This window comes from Oculina patagonica, chromosome 1 (assembly GCF_052425735.1).
Source record: "Oculina patagonica isolate OP01 chromosome 1, crgOcupat, whole genome shotgun sequence".
In the NCBI taxonomy this organism is placed as follows: Eukaryota; Metazoa; Cnidaria; class Anthozoa; order Scleractinia; family Oculinidae; genus Oculina; species Oculina patagonica.
In genome coordinates, this window is record NC_135758.1 from 629,433 (window position 1) to 651,416 (window position 21,984).

The 21,984-nt window shown below is 38.7% G+C and overlaps 2 protein-coding genes across 2 annotated transcripts; one reads left to right on the top strand and one right to left on the bottom strand.

The window, feature by feature from the left end:
• The first annotated feature begins 1,965 nt into the window (after positions 1-1,965).
• Positions 1,966-16,949, top strand: LOC144651696 (transducin-like enhancer protein 3). The gene is made up of 21 exons (XM_078511648.1): positions 1,966-2,369; positions 2,478-2,578; positions 2,871-2,934; positions 3,571-3,615; positions 5,203-5,265; positions 6,751-6,825; positions 9,533-9,716; positions 10,061-10,068; positions 10,513-10,747; positions 11,214-11,260; positions 11,360-11,413; positions 11,946-12,077; positions 12,277-12,370; positions 12,586-12,661; positions 12,985-13,072; positions 13,337-13,609; positions 13,739-13,807; positions 13,914-14,229; positions 14,855-14,978; positions 15,361-15,541; positions 16,061-16,949. Exons 1-21 carry the CDS (start codon positions 2,349-2,351, stop codon positions 16,166-16,168), a joined length of 2,358 nt encoding a protein of 785 aa, XP_078367774.1. The 5' UTR covers positions 1,966-2,348; the 3' UTR covers positions 16,169-16,949.
• A 1,226-nt stretch (positions 16,950-18,175) lies between these two features.
• On the bottom strand, positions 18,176-21,936 carry LOC144651961 (large ribosomal subunit protein mL54-like). The gene is made up of 2 exons (XM_078512046.1): positions 21,801-21,936; positions 18,176-18,692 (listed from the first exon to the last, which is right to left on the bottom strand). The coding sequence occupies exons 1-2, from the start codon at positions 21,910-21,912 to the stop codon at positions 18,466-18,468; spliced, it is 339 nt and encodes a 112-aa protein (XP_078368172.1). The 5' UTR covers positions 21,913-21,936; the 3' UTR covers positions 18,176-18,465.
• Between the last annotated feature and the right edge of the window lie 48 nt (positions 21,937-21,984).

Below are 21,984 nucleotides of genomic sequence, written 5' to 3' on the forward strand. Positions count from 1 at the left end.
CCAAGGATATTTTGTTTTCCCGAAAGAACAAATTTCAGCCTCAGCATGATCCCTAACTCGTCTCGACAAAGGCGGATGAATTTTAGTGGGAATTTATTTTTCCTCCGCTGTTTTTGTAATCTTCCTTCTAGACTGGAAACTTTTTTCTTTTACATTTAAGTCGTTAACAACCAGTCGTGGCTAAAAAAAACATCTGCGCCCGGTGGAAAATGTCATACTAAGTTGATAAACGGTTTTTCTTTGTCAATTTGGCCAGCACCTATTTTATGCCCAAAACATGCCTTAAGCTGGAATTGTCTCGCTCCTGCTCGCGAACAGAACACGATTTGCGTGCTTCAGGGCGATTCTCGGTAATTCTCTAAAAAAAGACAACATGCGTATTAGTGATTTAGTTTCAGCTTACATTCTAATGTGAGCCGATGATGTGAGTGTTGATAACACATAAAGACAGCGCTGTGGGTCGAACTTAATGTGTGCGTGCGAGCGAAATACAATATTCCTTTAGAAATCGCCCGCATTATCAATTTCAATCTAGCCCGGAGTGTCTGCAAAAACAATGCGCATCGAACAATCCGCGCGCGATTTCATTTTACATTAAATCTTTGGAGTGGCTTAGTCACTTTGATTACACTTGGGGGAAATCGAACGAGTCAAAATGCTCTTTGTGGCTTTCATCAAAGTTCAAACAACTGAAGCTGTCGCGATGAAAGCGCACAATAGCCTAAGTCCTTGTGTTTTGTCTTTCGTGAACGCAAGGCACAATGAATCATGTTTGTTTCCTGACGACTAAATCTTTAGCTGGTTTCAATTGCTTCAGCTTCTAGTGTCCTTGCACGTGTCATAGTTGATAAACATCAGATTCTGTAGCTAAATTGGTCAATTGTTATCAGCCTGGTTTGTCTATATTACCCAAACGTAAGCCCTTGATATCGCGCTGCATTTAATCGACCAATGGCCAGGCGAGACAACAACTTGACCCTCTGTTGTTGTCGCTCATAAATAGTCGAGTCCCACGTGATTCTCATGTTTTTCATTACAATTCTCAAGTCATTAGTGCGATTAGACTCTGTAATTTACGTAATTATACCGTCACTAATTAGCAACACTCAACTCCCGATTATTGTGTTAATTAAGCTTTTATCTTTAGAACTCAATGTGTCCTATCGGCGTCAAGTCGGCGCCAAAGTGGTATATATTTGCAAATGCCCGCCGGGAGTAATTTAGTCAGTTGAGAGATTAGAGATCCGCTTTCTCCCACATTCAATTTGTTGATAACAAAATCAAATATTTTATGAAGGGTTCGGTCCGGTACACACGTATTAAAATTACCAATTGTGAGAATAATTTTCTATGTAGTGGCAAGACTAACGCGCTGAAGCGCACGGTAAATATTGGATCGAGAAGATTTTTCGACTGAGACGGGGCGTTTCACTCCATCAAAGCCGAAGAAGCGAGAAAAAAAGCGCTTTTTTCATGCTCCATGGCGCAGCCAAAAGGCTGTGAAACGTGATCTAGAGCGCAATCTATTTTGACCACCAAGATGCAAGACCCTGTGCAATTTGTGAAAGGAAGTTGCGAGCGATTGGCCAATGCGGTTAATTGCTGATTTCCATTGTTTGGTTTGGCGATATTGGAAACCAATTTACAAAGCGTTGATTTGAAGAGCTTGCTGTGGGCGGACCGCTTTCTTTTGTCAACAGTATACCACGTTACTTTGATTGACGTCTCAAGCAGCTCGTTAAAGTCTGAATGACACCCTTGATCTCATTAAGGCGGCAAGAATGCAGGTGTTTCGGGTGTTTTTTCACACACTCTTCACGTTGATTGGGTCTTGTTTACTCCACGAGATGACACAAACCCACGTGGGATATTTCTGTTCCTGAGTCATGTTTGATTGGTTTTGACTAGATTGGCAATAAATATAGATTAAACACTTTCCATATATGGTGTTCCCCCTGGGGTGTTATGGTGTTACATGTTGGTTGGACCGCGTGCCGCGTTTTCCCGTGTCATTTTGCTGTGTCGATTTCAAGGCTGATATTTGTTCAAGTTCCTCCGCCGAGTTCGAACTCAAAGCGTGGTGAAATCTTCGCCAGAAGCGGCCGAAAAAGCTTCTATTCAGAATTGCAGTGCGAATTTTTTCAAAGTGTCAACTTGGTCAACGATTTGCACCCGAGCTACTGTTTGTAGCGAGCCGAGCGTGAACAACGGTCCGCGGTGAAATGCTTGAGTACTTCAATGTGCCGTGTTAAGACAACTTATTGGGAGAGTGTGGAAAATTTGGACTTCGTTTAACTTGCGTCTGCTTGCCTGTTGTTGAACAGGGCTATCAAGGATTGTCGGCCAATATGTATCAAAGTCGCCATGCTGTAAGTGAAAATTCGTGTTGAAATGGTGGTTATTGTAAAACAGGCTCTCGTAATGTGACACCCCTTTCACAAGAAGAGCTCAGAAATCGCTTATTTCCTTTCCTTCAGACGCCACACCAACCGTCCGGCCAGCCTTTTAAGTTCACAGTGGCGGATTCATGCGATCGTATAAAAGAAGAATTCAACTTTCTTCAAGCCCAGTACCACAGGTAAGTTATAAATTCTACTATTGATTAACGTTCCCTGCATGAATTAACCGATCCAAAAACATCATTTATGTGTATACAAGTTTGGCGCGTTAGAGTTTGCCGTATGTCTTATCAGGCGTGAATTGCGTTTTCTGTCTGATTCTCGAAGAACAAGGCTTCGAGAAACCTCTGAGTCTGTGGCGTGTAACTTTAATTTATTTTGGATGCATACATATCCATTATGTCATGTAAAGTTAATCTTATCGTGGGCTTTCAACACAATATTTACATTGTACTGTTTTTTTGCTTTTAGTTTGAAGTTAGAGTGTGAAAAGCTAGCAAGCGAGAAGACAGAAATGCAAAGACATTACGTTATGGTGAGCTGAAACTAGCGCAGGGTTTGGCGGTTTTATTCCAGTATTTTGATCATGTCAGCTTCAAGGACCTTCGATTAACCAGCGCGCGGCGGAGTGTTGTGTCCAAAACTTGTGTGTATTCACGAAAATGCGAACTTTTGACTACTTAGTAAGCAGAAGCTATTGAGCCAGTTGCCGTTTCTATTGTTTACTTTTCTGTGACGTTAGAGGTTTTTGGGCTCAAGATGTGAATACCAACTATTCGTTTATGCTTGCGATAAGGTTTGTATTAGGTTAATAGCTTTTCTGCCCGTCTTGCCCAGAGGCCTTTCCTTTTAATTGTGTAATAATGGAGTCGCCCCGCTGTAATTAATTTGCAATAGATAGTTGATCTGTATTTGTGGAAGAAATTTAGCTCGGTGTTTAATTCTTGTAATCCCGAAAAATCGGCTAGGCTCCATCTAGAGTTTATTGTGTTTAGCACCAGATGTGTTTTGTGGAACGTGTTTGGATAATATCAAGATTCGAATCTCACTCTACACATGAATAATACGATGTCGGTGTTTTGTCCTGCACTTAGCCTCCAAAAGAGCACATCTCGGAACTTAGTTCACACTTGGATGGCGTTTGTTTTATTTTTTCATTATTTTCTTGCAGTACTACGAGATGTCATACGGACTCAATGTGGAAATGCATAAGCAGGTATGAAACGTGACAGTGTGGGTAGCTTTGGTTCAGTGGTTCTGCAATGTAAATTCCTCTCAGCGAGATCAAAAAGTCATCTTTCTGGCGACAACACTTGATACCTCCACTCGTTGAGATAAGCCGTTGATAGATAAACGAGCGAATTATTTTTGGCAAGCTTTGCTGACACTCATCCCGTCCGAAAGATAAACACTATTGAGCGGAAATGTGAACGAAAAAGTATGTGCTTGAGTTTCTTTATCTCCCTCAAAATTGAGGATTAAATTTTTGGCGTCGTTGATTCAACAACAGTCTTACATTACACCTTAGACAAACTTTTAGGCGACAGCCACTAATAGTTTACATTTTTCCTTTCCGAAATGCAAATTAAAATCTACTTGAAGCTTGGCCTCTTCAAACACGCTGGTGAATTGCGCTGCCAATATAAACACAAATGGCTACGGAAGAATTAATTGCAAATTGAACACAAAGCCCACGGTGGATACAAGATACTCAAACGTTCCAGTGACGGGTTTAGAGCCTTTTTGAAATATGTCAAGCATTCTACTCTTAATTGTAGCTCGTGTAAATTTGTTTATTTTGGCACAAGTCTTTTGCCCTCACCTGCCAGAAGTTTAACACGCTCGCTCGCTCAACCGGCCGGCGCAGTACGCGCTAAAACTCTAATCGAAGTAATCCCTTTGGGACGTAAAAATATTGAGATTAGGCCAGCTACATCAAAGCAGATCACTCAGCTCTGTTATGCGTCTGTCATCCCAAAGGGATTTATATTGTCATCACTTTGTCTTTGTTGTGGTGTTAATTAAATCCAGGTCGTAGGCGTCAATTGAAGCGTTTGTCGGGACGTGATAGCTCGAACACAGTGTGTTTACAAGGTGGTCCTTTACATTGAGTGACCGAAGCTTGCGGGCAGGCGTGTATTAATATTATTTTTTTCACTTTATAAAAGGCGCCGGCCATTCTGCAAAGTGTCGAAAAAAAATAATTTTGGTTTGACCCTTGCCTTAAGGGATCAATTTTTTCTAAAAACAGATTTTGATGAAAACAAAAACGAAAAAAAAATTAAACATCCTTTTAAACGGGTGGTTACCCTTCCCGACCCTCATTAAGATTTTGTTATGGTTCAAGACATTCGCCACTTTCACTTAGCGACAAATTAGCAAACTTTCAAAGGAAGTTGCTTTGTTTAGTGCTATTTCCCTTTGTGGATAAACCACAAAATTAAGCAAATTTCCCTGCCAGACATCCCATTGCTTTGGCTAATTTTATGCAAAAGGAAACTTATAATGGATGTGGACACAAATTACTCTTGCAAAACAATATATCATGCAATGTCTGTTTTATTTTCATTGCTTGAAGGCCAATTTAGATAGACCGAGTTGTTTCTTTGAGGAAATTGGCCCGACCAGATGAAAATGTGTTGTGGTTTGACATGTTTTTAAAACCATAAATTACTGAGTAAACATAAATATTGGCAGCAAGTTAAATTTTAAATTGTCAATGCATTGAAAGCATCTTAAGTTTTTAATGCCACTTGTGTCTGTATATAGACTTAATAATTTTTTTAAATTCTTTTTCTTTCAGACGGAAATTGCAAAGAGGTTAAATGCAATCTGTGCCCAGATCATACCTTTCCTTTCTCAAGATGTGAGTATTAATTTTAAATATACAACCAATATCCATAATCACTGAACAAAAATGAAAAAAAAAATATTTATTTCAATTTCATGTGCTCATCCTGTTAATTTTAACAGTGACATACTAAAAAGACTGACTGACGACCAGTGAAAAAGCATTTATTTTCATCTTTTGCCATTAATTATCAGTCCTTCTCAGCCTGGTGGCATACATAAGACACTAAAGCATAACTTGGTTGTGTAATCAGATGGTAGGGTGCGTGAGGCTACAATTTTCTCTTGAATTTGCTTTATTTGCTTTGGCGCATTCCCATCTGTCAGGTGTAAAATGATTCGACTTGAATTACTTTTCAGGGTTAATGTAAAGGGTTAAAACATACACCTTATTCAATGGTTTAACATATAGCATGCGCAGATATTTTGATATTTTTCCATGCCCAGTATGGGCGATGAAAATACAAGCAGTGAGCAAAATGTCTGCTCGTATTTTGTCCTATTTTTGACCTGTTCAACAGTGTAATAACCTGGCATATTTTGTGTGTTCTTTTGCCCTTATATGGTGAATTGGCGCAATAGTGGAATAATAAAGTCAAGTACTAAACCAATGTAAAAATATGATTACCATATGTCCTTTTCCAAATATCTGCAAAGATACACTGCTCTGTGTTTTGCATATCAAGTTTCAAACTGCCGAAGGCCCATTTACAAGATAAAATTGGTGCTAGTGTCTGTGTTATAGCCAAATCTCAATTATGCGCAGACAAAGATATATATTGTATAGTCAAGACTGGATAATCAGCAGTCCAGCTAACTGAAAATTGGAAAATGGTCAAATGCCTCTTTGTGACCACTCTTTGGAAATTACTAACTGGTCTTTTCCATTGTTTTTAAACTCTTGTAAGTGAACACTCAAGGATTCTTATTCATATAACCCAGCAGTACCATTATCAGGGGGAGGTGTGATGGCCTAATGGTTAGTGCGCCAGACTCTGGATTGAGCAGTGTGGGTTCAAGCCCTGGCCTGGGTCATTGCGTTGTGTTCTTGGGCAAGACACTCTCATAGTGCCTCTCTCCACCCAGGTGTATAAACGGGTACCAGCGAATTCAATGCTGGGGGAGAGGGGGGGGGACCCTGTGATGGACTACATGTAGCATCCAATCCAGGGAGGAGTAAACTGGGGTAAGCCCCCCCCCCTGATGGGCCACTAGGCTCAAATGCGGACTTAACCAAACATTTTCAGAGCATCCCAAAAAAATTTAGTGTAATGTTGAATTATGAGGCCAAGGCCTGAAAAGTTTTGATTTTGACATTAAATAATGCTAGCAACTATGAAAGCTATAGACAGTCAGTTGAACTTAAATCAGATTAATCGGAAATGTGATTAAGGTATCATCTGAATATTTTCTTTTAAAATGTTTTTATGTACATATTGGCTTTCAGTAGTTTGTTGATCTTGTTTAACTCTAAGCGTCTTTTGTGCGATTCTATTTAAAGCACCAACAACAAGTTGCAGCAGCTGTGGAGAGAGCTAAACAAGTGACGATGACAGAATTGAATGCAATTATTGGGGTAAGAATTCAACCTTAATCCTATACTTGATACAATTCAGTGAAAAGCAATCCTATTAATACCAATCCATAATCGCTACCTAGAAAGGTGGTATTTGGGTCAGTCTGAGCTTGGACTGAACAAACATTCTATAAAGTCCCCTTATAAATAATGCCGGTACCCCTAATTTAAAAATTCCCTATAAATTATTCCAAACTATGTAAAATCCACTCCACCCCTTATAAAAGATAATACTCTCTGGTTATTCTTAAAGTAAATTGCAGACAGCTGTACATGTTTATTATGCAGGAACCACATGATTTTTTTTTTGTACTGGACTGTTTAGTTTGTCAGAAAAATCATAAACCTTTTTCTGTATCTAATTCCTAAGAAACTCAAAAATATTTAAAAATTGTTTTTTTTTTAGAGCAGTAGTCTCATATTATTTCCTTTGTGAAAAAGCTGTGAAATAAGGATTTTCGAACCATTTGTATGCCGTGTATTTTTATGTCAATCCAAAGTTCAAAGTATTCTTGTCTTGGAATGTGTAGTTTTGTCTTTTGGATTATGGGTTGAAAGATCATGTTTGTTTTCAGTTTGTTTAGTGTGCAGGGATAGACATGTCTTGACCTAAATCAGTAGCCACCACCTTTAAGTGACTTTTTAAATCTTTTAGCCCATAGTGAGCCTTTAAACTGATAAACTGATCAAAGCAAGGATAGACATATTTTTGCCTGAATCAATAGCTGACATCTACATGTACCACTGATATACCGATTAAAGCAAGGACACATCTCATATAAGACTGAATCAATGCCACTTTGCTTGTAGCTGTGTAAATCTACTAGTTGGTGTAATGTTACCTCACTGCTCACAGTGAGATAAAATGTTTTTGTGCTAGCCAACTAAACTCTTAACATCTGCTGCCGTGATTTTGATTTCACTAGCCTTGGGGGTTTGTACTTTGAGTATTTGAACCCCTCCATGTGTTGTAATTTGATTAATGAATGTAAACATCTTTAATAGTTACCTGCCGTTTGGCTATAAACATTTATTATTCTTGGGTTAAGTTACTTATAAAAGTCAGGTGGTCCTGATGGTTACAGCAAATGTGTCACTTTGTATGTGTTAAAATAGCCCACAAGTGGTGACAGAACCTCAGGAATGCGCCCAGCTTAGCTCATAACTGGAGATTAAATCCCAATACATTCCTCCTTGGATAATGTGATCATTGATAAGATGTCATTAGAAGCCAGGCTCAACTTAAGAAGATAATGAATTTAAGGAAATCTCTTAAATTGATGAATGGTACAAGAACTGCCCTGGCTAGGTTCAATTTGTTCTGGTTTTAATTTACTGCCAGAAAGAGAATACTCATCCATGAAGAGTATTTTCGTGTTCACAAGCAGAAATGGCTTGTCTTGCTGTGAAGGTCACGAAAAAATGATAGCAGTTACTTGACTTCTCTTATCCTGTGTTCCCTCTGTTGACATCTGTTGATAGTGTTAATGGATTCTGTGCATGTTTCATAATCTTTCTTCTTCATTCCTTCCTTGTTATCATAGTAATCTCTTATAAATAATCACTCACAACTAAACTTTTGGATCTTGACAGTTGAAATGTGACTTCACTTAATAACACCATTTTTGTGTAACTTCATTAATTTGATCCTTACAAATTCTGCTGTTGAGTTGTTGGCATGCTTATATTTAAAACTCACTTAGAGCTGAACACGTATATTGGACCCACGACAATGAATATTTTTTTACATACTTTTCTTTTAAAATATTGAGTTGAATATTTGGTGCTGTGTCACAAAAAATTAAATCTCCTGAGTATCTTAAAGAACAATTTTGTAAAAATTATTCAACAGCCTGAATAAGACTAGCAATATAAAACAGTAAAGCTGGAATCCATAACCATTAATCAGTGCAGTTTTATTTAGAGTGTATGCCTTGGGCATAATATGACCGGGAATGTATCACTGTTCTTGAAGGTCATAGACGATAGTTAACTCTGTGTTGTCTAATGCCAAGGTCATAAATTCTGTTATCTGACCGGGGGGTTGTAAAAACTGAATTATAAAAAATTTGCTGCTAAATATTTTTGTTTGCTCTAAGATAATTTAAGTGTTTTGATTAGTAATGTTCCATAAAAAATGCCAGATTTATTGCACAAGGAAAGATGCCGCCAGATTGTTTTGATTTGTTCAATGGCTGTTTTTGATCAAGTATTTGTCTGTTACACCTGACACATAAGTGTCATGTTTTTCTTCTGTGCAATGTTTTTGGGTTCCTGTAAACATGCACCTTAAAAGTCCTTGAATTTGAGAATGAAAATTCAACACCTTGATAGTTCTTGAAATGTGAACTTGGTACTTGAAAGTGGAGAGGGACAGGGGGGTCTAAACCTCCCACCTCCCATGCTTTTTAATCCCCCTTCCTGTATTGTTTACTCCCGCCTCCCGCCCCTTTCTGTAGCCGTTCTCTCCTCTTTGTCCCACATCTATTGTGAAATATAACAAAATGTTGCAAAAGTTCCCGTCACTTTAGGAATCCCGCTTCTTGCACTCCCTTCTCCCGCTTCCCACCCTTTTCTCCAGGGCTCCCGCCCCCTGCCCCTTACTGTGGGCCAAAAGAAACTGTGGTCCAGGAACTTTTGCAGCCCTTCAAGTACATGTATTTGTATTGTCAGCAGCTAACTGACGCTTTCATTTCTCATAAAACAGCAACAACAGCTTCACCAGCAAGGCCTTCAAGGTCTACACGCACACCCACCCACGATACCACTGCCGCACCCTGGTGCCACTCCCCCTCAGCTGCCACCAGGAGCAGCATCAGGACTGCTTGCCTTATCCACCCTGTCAGGTCAAGTTCCTCCACATCTACCAATGATGAAACCAGAGGACAAAGGTACATGTACTGTACATGTCTGTAAAAGTGCATGTTTTCAGAGGTGTTGAAAAAAAAAAGAAGTTAGCCTGCCTTCCTTCTGAGGGTCATTTGCAATATAATGAGCTCTGTCTATAACACCTACAGTTGTAGTAAAATAATAAAATATATTATACCTTACCTGCGACTTTTGATTTTAAACTACATCTGAATTATTGTACGTTTCGAGTAATAAGTATATGAACACTAAGAGATTAATTTGTTAACAAATTGTAAGGGAGTGCTTAATTTCAGTGTAGAAATAACTTCTTTAAGTTTTGCTGATATATTTTTCTCTTTCTTTCATGTGCTGCTTCTTCCATTAGATGGCATGGTAAGTGTACAATAAAAAAATCTAAGTTACCGTAATTTCTTTCAGGAAAAAAATTGCTCTCATCTTTATCTCCTCAGACATGGTTAAGTTTCTTTTTCCAAGATTCAACTGGACTTGAATAAGCTTGTTGAGATTTCTTCTATTCACTGTTAACAACAAAAGTTCTTTATTAAAAAAACAAACAAAGAAGGGTTACACCTGTAGCTGCAATATGACAAGGACAATTATATTACAAAACTTTGCTTTTCATTAACTCTGTCTTGTAATATACCAGTAAACAATTAATTTATCAAAAGATTACTAAACTTGGTTTCCTTTAAAAATGTTGCTCATATTTTTAATTAAGTGCCACATATTAATTAAAAGTACTGTTCCACAAAGGTTGGAACTAAGGTTGAAATAGTTTGTTCTACTCTAACAACTTATAACAATTTTTTCTTTAAGAACTCGCTGTCACCACTTGGACCAATGTCTCGATCAGAAAAATACAGAGCATCTGACTTGTCGTCGCATGGCAGTGATGACGGGCACATGGATAGGGAGAGAGATAGAGACAGAGAGCGAGAACGAGAGCGCGAACGAGATAGAGATAGGGATAGAGAAAGCAGAGACAGGGAACGCGACAGAGACCGAGATAGGGATCGCGACAGAGACCGCGATAGAGAAAGACATGTAAATGGTGAGTATTAATTTATTATTAAGTATTATTTAGTTGGAGATGACATTTAAAGGGGCCAGGTCACGATATTTCAGGAAATTCTATTTATTTTCATTTATTTAGAGTTGTAAACTTTAAATTGGTAGAGCAAATGTCATTTATTGGTAAAATCATGGCCACATAACAAACAAGGATGGTTTTCGAGCATTGTAGATGACACTTTCATACAAATTGAGAAAAACTTGAAAAAAGTCGGGCCGACATTTTTCAAGTTTTCACGAACGCAGTCCGTTTTAATCTTCTCTGAATTTTGCCCATCCATGCCCCTTTTGGCCTTTATTGTAATACTTCAGATAATTCTATGACCAGTTGGTCAGTGCCGAAATTGCATAAAATTGCGTGACATAGCCCCTTTTAAACTCCATCTGAATTTTTATAGATGAGCTGGAACAAATCTAATTCCTTTCTTCAATTTCATGGTCTTTAGGGACAAAGAGCAACAGCAAACGGAAGAGAGACGATAAGGATTCAGGGGTAAGTTAAAGCTGTTTGAACATTTACAATACGCTTTGAGCATTTAGTTCTTTGATGTTTAACAGATGGTTAAAATTGAACTGTTGGCTCTGTTGTTAGGAAAGTGACGCAGAAAAGAGTGACGGGGACTTAGTAGTTGATGTCTCTAATGAGGTAACATACATGTACTAAGATTATATTATAAGTTAAATTTATTCTAGCTTAGTTTCTTGCCCAGGCTGCAATTTATTCCAAGAAGGAATTAAACAAACAGTATAAGGAAGAAAATATATAAAGTGTACTCAATGGAAAACTTTAAAAAGCACTTATGAGGCTATACAAAAGAATGTGCTCGCTCGTGACTATTGTTTTCTAGTCTTGTTTACGTAGTTATAAGCATAGGGGCCAGTTGTTTAAAAGCCAATGAATGAAAATTCTGGATGAAAGGTTAAACCAGATTTTAATCCTGTTTATGTTAATTTTAGGCTCTAGTTGAATATCTGGCATCTAAAGATAAAAAAAAAATTAAGGAAAAACTAGCAGAAACCATTTTAAAGGCTTTTAAGCCTGAATTTGAAAGTGATGTATTTTGGATTAGCTTAATAAACTATAGCTAAGAACAACAGGCTCCTGCACAAAATTAGTTGTTTAATATTAATTAAATATTCACCACAAGACTGAACAGATCTTTGTTTGTTTTATACAGGATGCCAATTCGCCCAGAGTCGAGAATGGACCTGACTCACCGCCTTTAAATGAAAAGAAAGTTAGAAAAGATTCCGGCTCGCCCACCAACCCCTCGTCATCATCATCTACACCCTCATCCAAACATCCAAAGGTAATCGTTGGATAAGAATTTTTTTTTCTTTGTCTCCCTTTAAGTGTAACAAACAATTTCAAATGGAACAGTATTTTCCTTGTTTTGTTTGGTTGAGCGATAAACTAGTCAGGTTATTTTGTGCGCAGTGTTTTCCCATGGTTTTGTCGCAGCTTTACCTGTTCAGGTTGTAATGTTTCATCACTTTTTGTTATTGCAGTCTGAAAGCAAAGCCGTACTACCATCATCAGAAACCGGTTCATCAGGAAGAAAAAGTCCGTCAAGATCATCACCTTCTGTCAAAACTCCTGTTGGTAAGTCATGTTCAGATATGCAAGATCTTTGAAAAAAAAAAACGTAACCAGGAGTAAGTATCGCTGGAAAGGACGTGTATCCCTTTGTGTGTGTGTGTGTGTGTGTGTAGGGGGGGGGGGGGGGGGACTTCTTCAAACCCACCCATTTTCTCTTAAGTGTCACACAGAACATTTTGAATGTGTTTCTTATATTTTTGTGTGTGTAATAATTTCAGCTGCACCAGCCGTGAGAACAGCCATGTCTGTACCAGGAGGACCTTATCCGTTTGTTAACCCTCACAATATCGCCAGGTATGATTTTAATGTACAAAGAAAGATACAAAAGGCCAGAGTAACAAATGTGTAAAGAGTAGCTGTGGCTTTAGACACTTAGCTCTGTTAATTTTAGTGCGTAAAGCAGCCATTAACTTAATCTTGTGAACAGAACAAAATTAATTGGTAATACAGTGTGTACCTATATTGAAAGAAGTTTTAAAGTTACAAGTTCTGGAGGGTTTTTTTAGTGCACTGTAGTGCACCTGTGAAGTAGTGTCATCTAGGTTTATCAAACAAAAAAATGCTAAACCTCTTAGTTTTAATTTTTGAAATTAATACCTGATTACCTTCCTTTGCAGTGAACTTTCCAGTCCAACTTCGTTTTCACCATCAGTTATGGCTGCCAGCATGCCTGCCAGTGGAATTGGTTATGGTAGATCAGCTCTGGTATGTAGACCATCTGCCTAATGTTATGATTATATTATGATTACATCTTGTTCATGGGCATTTTGTAGACATTTTAAGGGATGAATTAATTCCAAAGGCCCTTAGACCAGCTGTCAGGAGATGGGGCTGCTTGAGAAAAGTGTATTCACCTTGATTTACTCACAGACAATTCTCTAGATCTGTTTACCTACACCTCTCTGGTAGAAATACAGCTAATACTTAGTTAAATTAATAGTCTTGTAATTGGTTGGTTTATTTTGGTAGGTGGGCTTCGAACATGGTGCCCCAGGAACAAGAGTGGGCATGCCTCCGCTTGGACCTGGTGGCCTCCCACCAGGGCCCCCTGGGGGCAAACCTGCATACTCGTTTTACGTTAGTGGTGACGGTCAGATGCAAGCGGTGCCGTTTCCACCAGATGCTCTGATTGGTTCAAGTATTCCCCGACACGCTAGACAGATAAACCAATTAAACCATGGAGAGGTTGTTTGCGCAGTTACAATAAGCCATCCAACACGACATGTCTACACAGGTGGAAAGGTAAGCATTTTGATGCATTCATTTTTTTTATGTCCTTAGGACAAATTAGGTGTGGATCGCTACTGAAAATGGATTATTGTGATGTAAAAATTGCTTCATAATGATTTTTTTTTTTTTTGCATTCTACAGGGATGTGTCAAAGTGTGGGATATAGGTCAAAGTAGTGGAAAAAACCCAATATCGACATTAGAGTGTTTGGTAAGTAGCTATATCATCATCATCATTATTTATTTGCCACATCCGAATTACAGGTAGTCCCCCATAAAATGAATAAGTATTCATTGTCTTTTCATTTGTTTTACAGAGAGATAACTATATTCGCTCTTGTCGACTGTTGCCTGATGGAAGGACGCTAATAGTTGGCGGTGAAGCTAGCACGCTTACCATATGGGATCTGGCGTCATCGCAACCAAGAATAAAGAATGAACTTACTTCAAATGCTCCCGCCTGTTATGCACTGGCGATAAGTCCTGACTCTAAAGTGTGTTTCAGTTGTTGTAGTGATGGAAATATCGCTGTTTGGGACTTACATAATCAAACATTAGTCAGACAATTCCAAGGTCACACGGATGGCGCAAGTTGTATTGATATTTCACCCGATGGCACAAAGCTATGGACAGGTATGGAACATCTATCAGAAATTTCTTTTAATTACTACTGTTAATCTCTTGTCCATTTTCCTTAAGTCGAGTTAATTTCAATGTAGCATTTTCTTACAAGATGTTTTCTAGAGAGGTTTGAATAGTGGTGCACAAATCTGCTGATCTGTGCTATTTTTGGCCCAATTTGTTGCGGTTCTGAAAATCCGGATCTATGCTACTTATGAAGGCAACAGCTTAAAAAAAAAAATGAATAAAATGCCAGCAGATCCAAACTTTCAATTTTAGTATCCACAATCTGAACTCCAGGACAGGCGGAGTCTGAAATCCAAGGCAAAATTCTCAACTGATACGCAATCCACTGTAATTTTGAAACACACAAAACTGCTTAAGTTTTCTTAAGAGTCTGCAATCTGTGCACTTTTTACAGCCAAATCCACTGTTATGGTTGTGTAAGAAGCCTAAAGTGTCCACCATTCAGATGAGAGAGTTCAGGGTTTGAAAAGAAGGCAATAGTTCTGAAGTGACCGTTCATTTCTCTGTTGTCATCTATCCTCAAAACACATTTAGTCACACAAAGTTTCTGATAATTTTTTTGATGGAGGTAGAAAATCATTCTGATTGTACACCACTGATTGATTGACAGGTGGTTTAGACAACACAGTTAGATCCTGGGATCTAAGAGAAGGAAGACAACTTCAGCAGCACGATTTTACATCACAGATCTTCTCCTTAGGATATTGTCCTTCTGGCGATTGGCTGGCTGTAGGGTAAGTTATGATCATTGTCAAGTTTCTCCTTACATTGTCCGTGCAGTGTCAAGTGACGTGAATAACAAAACTCAACTATGGCATTTCATTGGTACACTACATACTCCTTAAAGGGAAATCGAAAAAAGGTTTGAGTTATCGAGAGCAAAATTAGTAAGAAAATAACCTGGAGGGGAATAGAAAAAGGTTCAAATTAGCGAGAGGTTTGAGTTATTGAGGGTCGAGTTATTGGGATAAATATTTCAAATGTATTACCAAGGTCTTAGAGACGATGTTAAAAGAAATGTGTGGCAGTCAGTAACGAAGATTCATATGTTAAGCTTGTAATAATATCATTATTGATTAATTTTAAATGTATATAATTTATATTTTTCTTCTTTAGAATGGAGAACAGCAATGTGGAAGTTCTTCACCAAACAAAACCAGACAAGTATCAACTACACTTGCATGAAAGTTGTGTGCTGTCACTAAAGTTTGCGTACTCTGGCAAGTGGTTCATTACAACAGGCAAAGATAACTTGCTGAACGCATGGAGAACACCCTATGGAGCCAGCATTTTCCAGGTTGGTCTTGTTTCATCAGTAGTTTACTTTATCAGCTTGTCTGCAGATCTTTTATGTTGCTTTCAAAATCTTTGTGAACCAAAATCTTTAAGGAGTGCATGGAATAAGGCCCTGAGTGACTCCTGATCTACCGGTAATATGAAATTCTCCCTTCGATTTGCAAGCATGCCTGTACACAGGGCAAATTTATGTATTGGAAGTGTAATCAGCAATTTTTTAAAAGCCATTCAGGGCGTTATTCCGGCCCTTCAAAGACAGTTATGTTTGGTGGCAGAGTTGGTATGGCGAATTGTTTGATATTTGTGTCAACTACATGTTCTCAAAACTTGTAAGAATTTGATGGCGAAATCAGGCAATCCATCAGAAATGGAATGATGTTTGTCAGTGTGATAATATTGCATAAGTTGACCACATCAGACCATTAAAAATATTGTTTTGATGCTGAAACTACTTGAAATTCCAAAAGCATGCTGATAATGATATTCAATTAACCTTTTCTTTTAATCTTTTCAATTGCAGTCCAAGGAGTCCTCATCCGTATTGAGCTGTGATATTTCAACAGATGACAAATACATCGTCACAGGGTCGGGTGATAAGAAAGCCACCCTCTATGAGGTGATATTTTGAATAAAATGTGAAGTACAATGTGCCGAGGATAACAGACTGGGCAGATTCCCGTCCACCTGCGTGAAGTTAAGAGATAGAGTGCACATCATGGGATTCTGCGTCAAGATGCGAGGATAGAAGTGTTCCTGATTGAAAATGTGGTTCTTGTTGGACATAGAAGTCTTTGGAAAAAAATTGTTGTTTGTACATGCATTGTTTAAATGAAGCACAGATTTTTGTCAGACGTGATTTTGGATGGAACATTTTTCACTGTTGCTTAATGCAGGATTGAAGATATTGAAGAAAAACTTCCTTTCGTCAGTAGGATAAGACCCAAGGTCGTACCATGTTTCTAATTACGAACATGTGTAATGTACAGTTAATTTGCTCTGTTTGAAGCAGAGTGATATCCATGCAGTCATTTGTACATGAGGAAATTTCCTGCGTGTTTTAGTTTCTATTTTGCTTGTGTTTGTTTTGCCGACTGCTGCAGATTAGAGTGGATTGCAAAACCAACAAATTCTGCATCAGAATGGGACTGAATTTCAATCCAGTGTGTGTGAAGTTGTCAGATATCACTCGAAGAAAACTTGGTGTATGATGATAAATAGAGTGAACCTTTTTTTTAATGTAAAATAAGTTTTAAAAATTATGCCAACTGTATAAAATTGCCATTAGCTTAATGACATCATTGTTAGAGTGTGCATACATTTCTTGTGACTTCTTTTGTTAAAAAGACTTATTAAACGTTTGCAGAAACATTGAAATTAAAGTAAAGCTCCTGGAGCTTGTGTTTGATGTGTGTTTTTGTTACACTTGAATGTGACTTGTGTTATCCCTGCTGTACAATGAAATCTGTATCAAGCAGACACCATAATTATTAAACAGACACCCTTTATTAACAGACAGTAAACGTTTGCAGAAACATTGAAATTAAAATAAAGCTCCTGGAGCTTGTGTTTGATGTGTGTTTTTGTTACACTTGAATGTGACTTGTGTTATCCCTGCTGTACAATGAAATCTGTATCAAGCAGACACCATATTAAACGAACACCCTTTATTAAGAGACAGTAGCCAAGGTCCCAATATTTATTAGTTGGGAGGCGCTGCATTGTGTTTTAGGGCAAGACACTTTACTCTCACAGTGCCTCTCTCTGCCCAGGTTTATAAATGGGTACCAGTGAATTTACTGCTGGGGGTAACCCTGCGAAGGACTAGCATCCCATCCACGGGGGAGTGGAAATACTCCTAGTTACTTAATGGTACAGAAAACGGGATAAGCTTCAGCTGTATGAGCCACTACGCTCGTATGTGGACTTAACTTTTAAGTGTCGTTTTCCCCTCATGTACAGTGAAATCTGTATTAAGCGACACCATATTAAACAGACACCCTGTATTACGCGGCCAGTAGCCATTACATTTATTAGGCGGACATGGTCAGTGGCTGGAATGGTCGTTCCTACCGCTAAAAGACTCTACTACCAACATGTCTGATAGCAGAAAACTCTGACGAAGCTTTAAGATTTACTAAGATAAGATATTCCAAGAATATTCTCGCCATGGTGGGAAGAAGGAAGCTGCACTTGGGGACTGGTCCTGAGGGAAACAGTTTATTTTGTTTCCTGAGAATATTTGAGGGGAAAAAAAATTAACTGGTTTCCCGAGAGACCAGTCATTGAGTGATTTGTTATATAGAACAACACAGACTTAGAGAAAAACGGTGGTCATTGGCCAACATTCACTCGTTGGTCAACATTCGCGGGCAACAGTGCACTGTTGCCCTCTAACATCATAGATTTTTCAATGTTGCCTGCTCAGAGGCTTTTGGTAGGAAACAGTTTTATTGTTTGATGTCATGTGACCTCGAGGTAGCCGCCAATTAGAGCGTGCACTGTTGTGGAAAAAATTCCAGCAATATGTTTTATGGGAACCTGTTTTAAGCAGACACCCTGTAGCGGAGATTAGAGCATTTGTACTTCAAGGGAAGTACCCGGTTAAAATAATGGTATCATCTCATCACACATAACATTGTTTAGGAGACTTTATAAAAAAAACTTTTAATAAATTATATGTCCAGTTGAGAGGGACATCTAGACTTGCTACGTACGATTTGCAAATTTCGCTTTTCACTCTTCATAGTCATAAAAATTACCATTATCACAACTATTTTATGCAGCTTCTTAGTCTGACATAACATCTCCATTGTTCTTGATTTCTTGCTTTCAACAGCTTGACGTGTCCTTGCTTGCTTCCAGCAGTTCACACAGATGAACAACCAGGATATAAGAAAATATTTTCAAGTCATCACAAATTTAGGATCACTTCTTTTGCTTTCTTGAATCATTAGCCTGTCTTATTTGCAACTTTCGTAATCTTCTCCAGTAAGTTTTGTTGTTAAAGTCAGCGGGGGACTCTTCGTCAACTGGTTGTTTTGGTTGAAGGGTGTCCCACAGCCATTCAGGGTATTCACTGTCTGGCAGCAGGGCTGGGTCAGATCCTTCTTTGAAGTAATTTACACCTTTGCAAAGTTTCTGTTCACTGCCACCTAAAACAAAACACCACAGAAACTTGCTGTTATGTCCAATCAAAATATAGCCCCCTGCTTTGCTGATGTTCCTTTAGGAGGGATTTGTCTTCTGGTTCAAATTAGTCAGGTCGTTTAGCGCAAATTTTTGGAGAAATCGTTACACGGTTGATAAAAGCACCAAACTTTGCAGAATGATTCTTTAAAGACTATTAAATAATTTTATCTGTGGCTCCACCTGAATTTTTTCCTGCAATTTGCAAAATTTGCTAAACATTTTGACCACGTACAAACCCTCAAGCACCGCTACCACGCCATTTTTAATTGATGCAATGAAAGTGGGACAGAAGGAAGTATTTCTCTACTCCGTAAGTAATTTGTAGTTTTATGCTTAAATGTTGCAAAAATATATATAAATTGAAGACATTGCTAAAGTTTTTGCTAACATTTTAATTTTTAGATGCAGTATTCTAAAATGTTTATTATGGTAATTATGCTTTGTAGTTTGTGACCGCCGAGGGATGTGGAATATGCTTAAAGAAGCCTTGAAGAAACGAGATTACACAGAGGACGCACAAATTTTGGTCAAGGCAGCTTCAATAATAAGAAAATATATTTTCAGCCACGAGGCATATAAATTTAATGGATTGTTTCCAGAAAATAGTCAAGAAGCGTCGTTACCATCTAGCCTCAAAACCTCAATATTCTTAATTTTTAATGAAAAAGCAAGATAAACACGAGTCCCAAGCATGCCTTACCGTTGGCCAGCGTATTGTCTACAACATTAAGAAAAAAATCAAAGGAATCCGATACAGAAACAAGGCACTTATAGGAGCGTGAACTGCCTCTGCCTGTCTACTGATTGACTTGAACATACATAGATTGACGAGATGCAAGCGGATCATCCAGCATTTACACCAGCTGGGAATTTCTATTTCCTATGACAGGGTCACACAGCTTGAAAAGTGGATTGCAGAAGCCATGTGCGAGCACTTTGACGAAGACGGAGTTGTATCCCCTGCCTGCCTGCGAAAGGTCTGTTCACGGTTGGTGCCTTAGACAACCTTCAAAAATCTCTTTTTGTGGTACCGGCATCAGTCTCTTCTAGTTTCCAACTGAGAACCAGCCGGGTAAAAGTATACCACCAGTTACGATTCCTCCATCTGTACCTAAAACGCTCTTTGCCATTGTTCCACGCTATGTCTGTTGTAACATCACATCCAGTTTTAGGAGAAAGGGCAGGCATTTAAAGAGGAAACAGAAACACTTGCCTATTTAGCCTCCCATCCGATTGAGTCCCTTGCTGCAGACTGTGAGCACTTCCGAAAAACTGAACGGCTGGTTATAATCGTTTATGACAAAGAGAGTTCGTCCTTGTCCCTTAGCCAAACTAGGATTTAACTTTTTTTGTCTTAAGAGCGTTCACCGAGAAGATCCCACCGACGGACAATGCTTTGCTTTAAAGCACAATGCAAGACCGGCGATCAATCTAGGACACTTGTACTGACGCTGAGCAAAATATCCCTTCACCGGACTTTATTTTAGCAGAACATTTCAACGATTTCTATAACTTAACGAGTTTCACTCTCCTTATATTTTTCATGTTTTATGTTATTTTTTGGATCAAAGGAGTGGCTAGCCACCCAATCCAACGTCACTAGATGTAACCCTGTCTAGGATATTACAGTTAATTTTTCAAGCCTTAAGCCGTCGCATTTTTTTCTTTTGTCAGTAAAAACGACTGCGTGGGATGCTAGGGTAAGGGAATCTGAAAATCGAGTGGTTTGTGTGGGTAATAAATATCGGGTACTCTGATAAATGCCTGTACAAAATAGCGACGGACACCCAGGGAATATTGCAGAACGGCTTTTATGAATTTATGCAAATGAGCTAAGAACGCACTTGTTCAAATTTCAAGAAAAATAAAAAAATTCGGATGGAGCTACGGATAAACTTAAAACAAGTATCGAAAAGAGGCTGCATGCAAAAATTGGGGCTTTTATCACAAAATCTAATCGATCGCTCACGAAATGACATCGCGGAACAGCTTTTATAAATATATGCAAATGAGCTAAAAACGTTCTTGTTTAAATTTCAAGAAAAAATAAAATAATTCGGATGGAGCCACGGATAAACTTAAATAAGGTAAAGAAAGGAGGCTGCATGCAAAAATTGGTGCTTTTATCACGCCGGTAACGATTAATCCGCTAACCGACCTGACTAAATGAAGTTTAAGCACTATCTGGCTATGGGTAGACTTTCGAAAAGTCGTTTGCTTCTCATATTTTCCAGTTTGGTGGTATTTCTTAATATGCTTGTGGCCACCCCTTTACCAACGCATTGTTGGTACATGTACCCACTTTGATGTATCTTGGATTCTAGCCTAGCATGTGGCCAAGTCTTGTGTTCTTGAACAAGAGATTAAAGTTTTACCCTCACAGCATTCCGAAATTTAGCTTGCAAAACAGGTGGTTTAACAAGGCAGAGGGCAAACGGAAAAACATGATTTACAAGTGCAAGACAAGGAGCAAGTGCAGTTCAGGAGTAGTTAAAAACAATTACTTGTCATGCTCTCCTTTTGTGTCCTGCCCCTGCCCCCTTGTCAGTTTTGTGTTTTTTTCTGTTCCCTGGAGTAGAGAGGGTATGGAAAGAAGAGAGACCTTGACAGATGATAGACTGCAGGGCCAGGATTGAGCAGAAGCTTCAGATATCCTTCCGTCATAGCAGAGGCCTCTTTTCTTTTGTATTCGCTGAGCTGACGGAATGGGGGGAAACAGACTGTTCCATCAGCTCCTATGCTAGCAGGGAACAAATATCCGTATCACGACAGAAATAACTTTGATCATCTTTTTATCCCATATCCAGCATAGAAGCCTGTGGCAGTGTACACAGACTACATATCAGGAGCTTAGCATCGACATCACGGACAATTCACAGCTACATTGGGGCTCATTTCACGCCTACATTCAGGTTTCACGCACAAAACCTTTATGTTTTACGGCCCTGCAGTTTTCTAGGAGCATGGTAAAATCAATATTTGAAAATCTAAAGTTTCAGCTGAACTAAAGTTGTGGTGGACAAAGGGGCATTTCTGATTCCTTGTAAGTTCTAGACCTGTTAAAATCTTACCTGATTCACTTGAAAAGAAACTTGCAGGTTGAGCTGTAAGTCTTGTACAAATCCTCGATGATAAAACTTGATTTATCCACAGACCTCGAACAACACATCTCACTGCCGCCATTTTGTTTCTAAATGAGCCCGCAATCCTCACAGCTCAAGTTTATCTTTCTTCACCAGGGAGGGGAGGGGAACA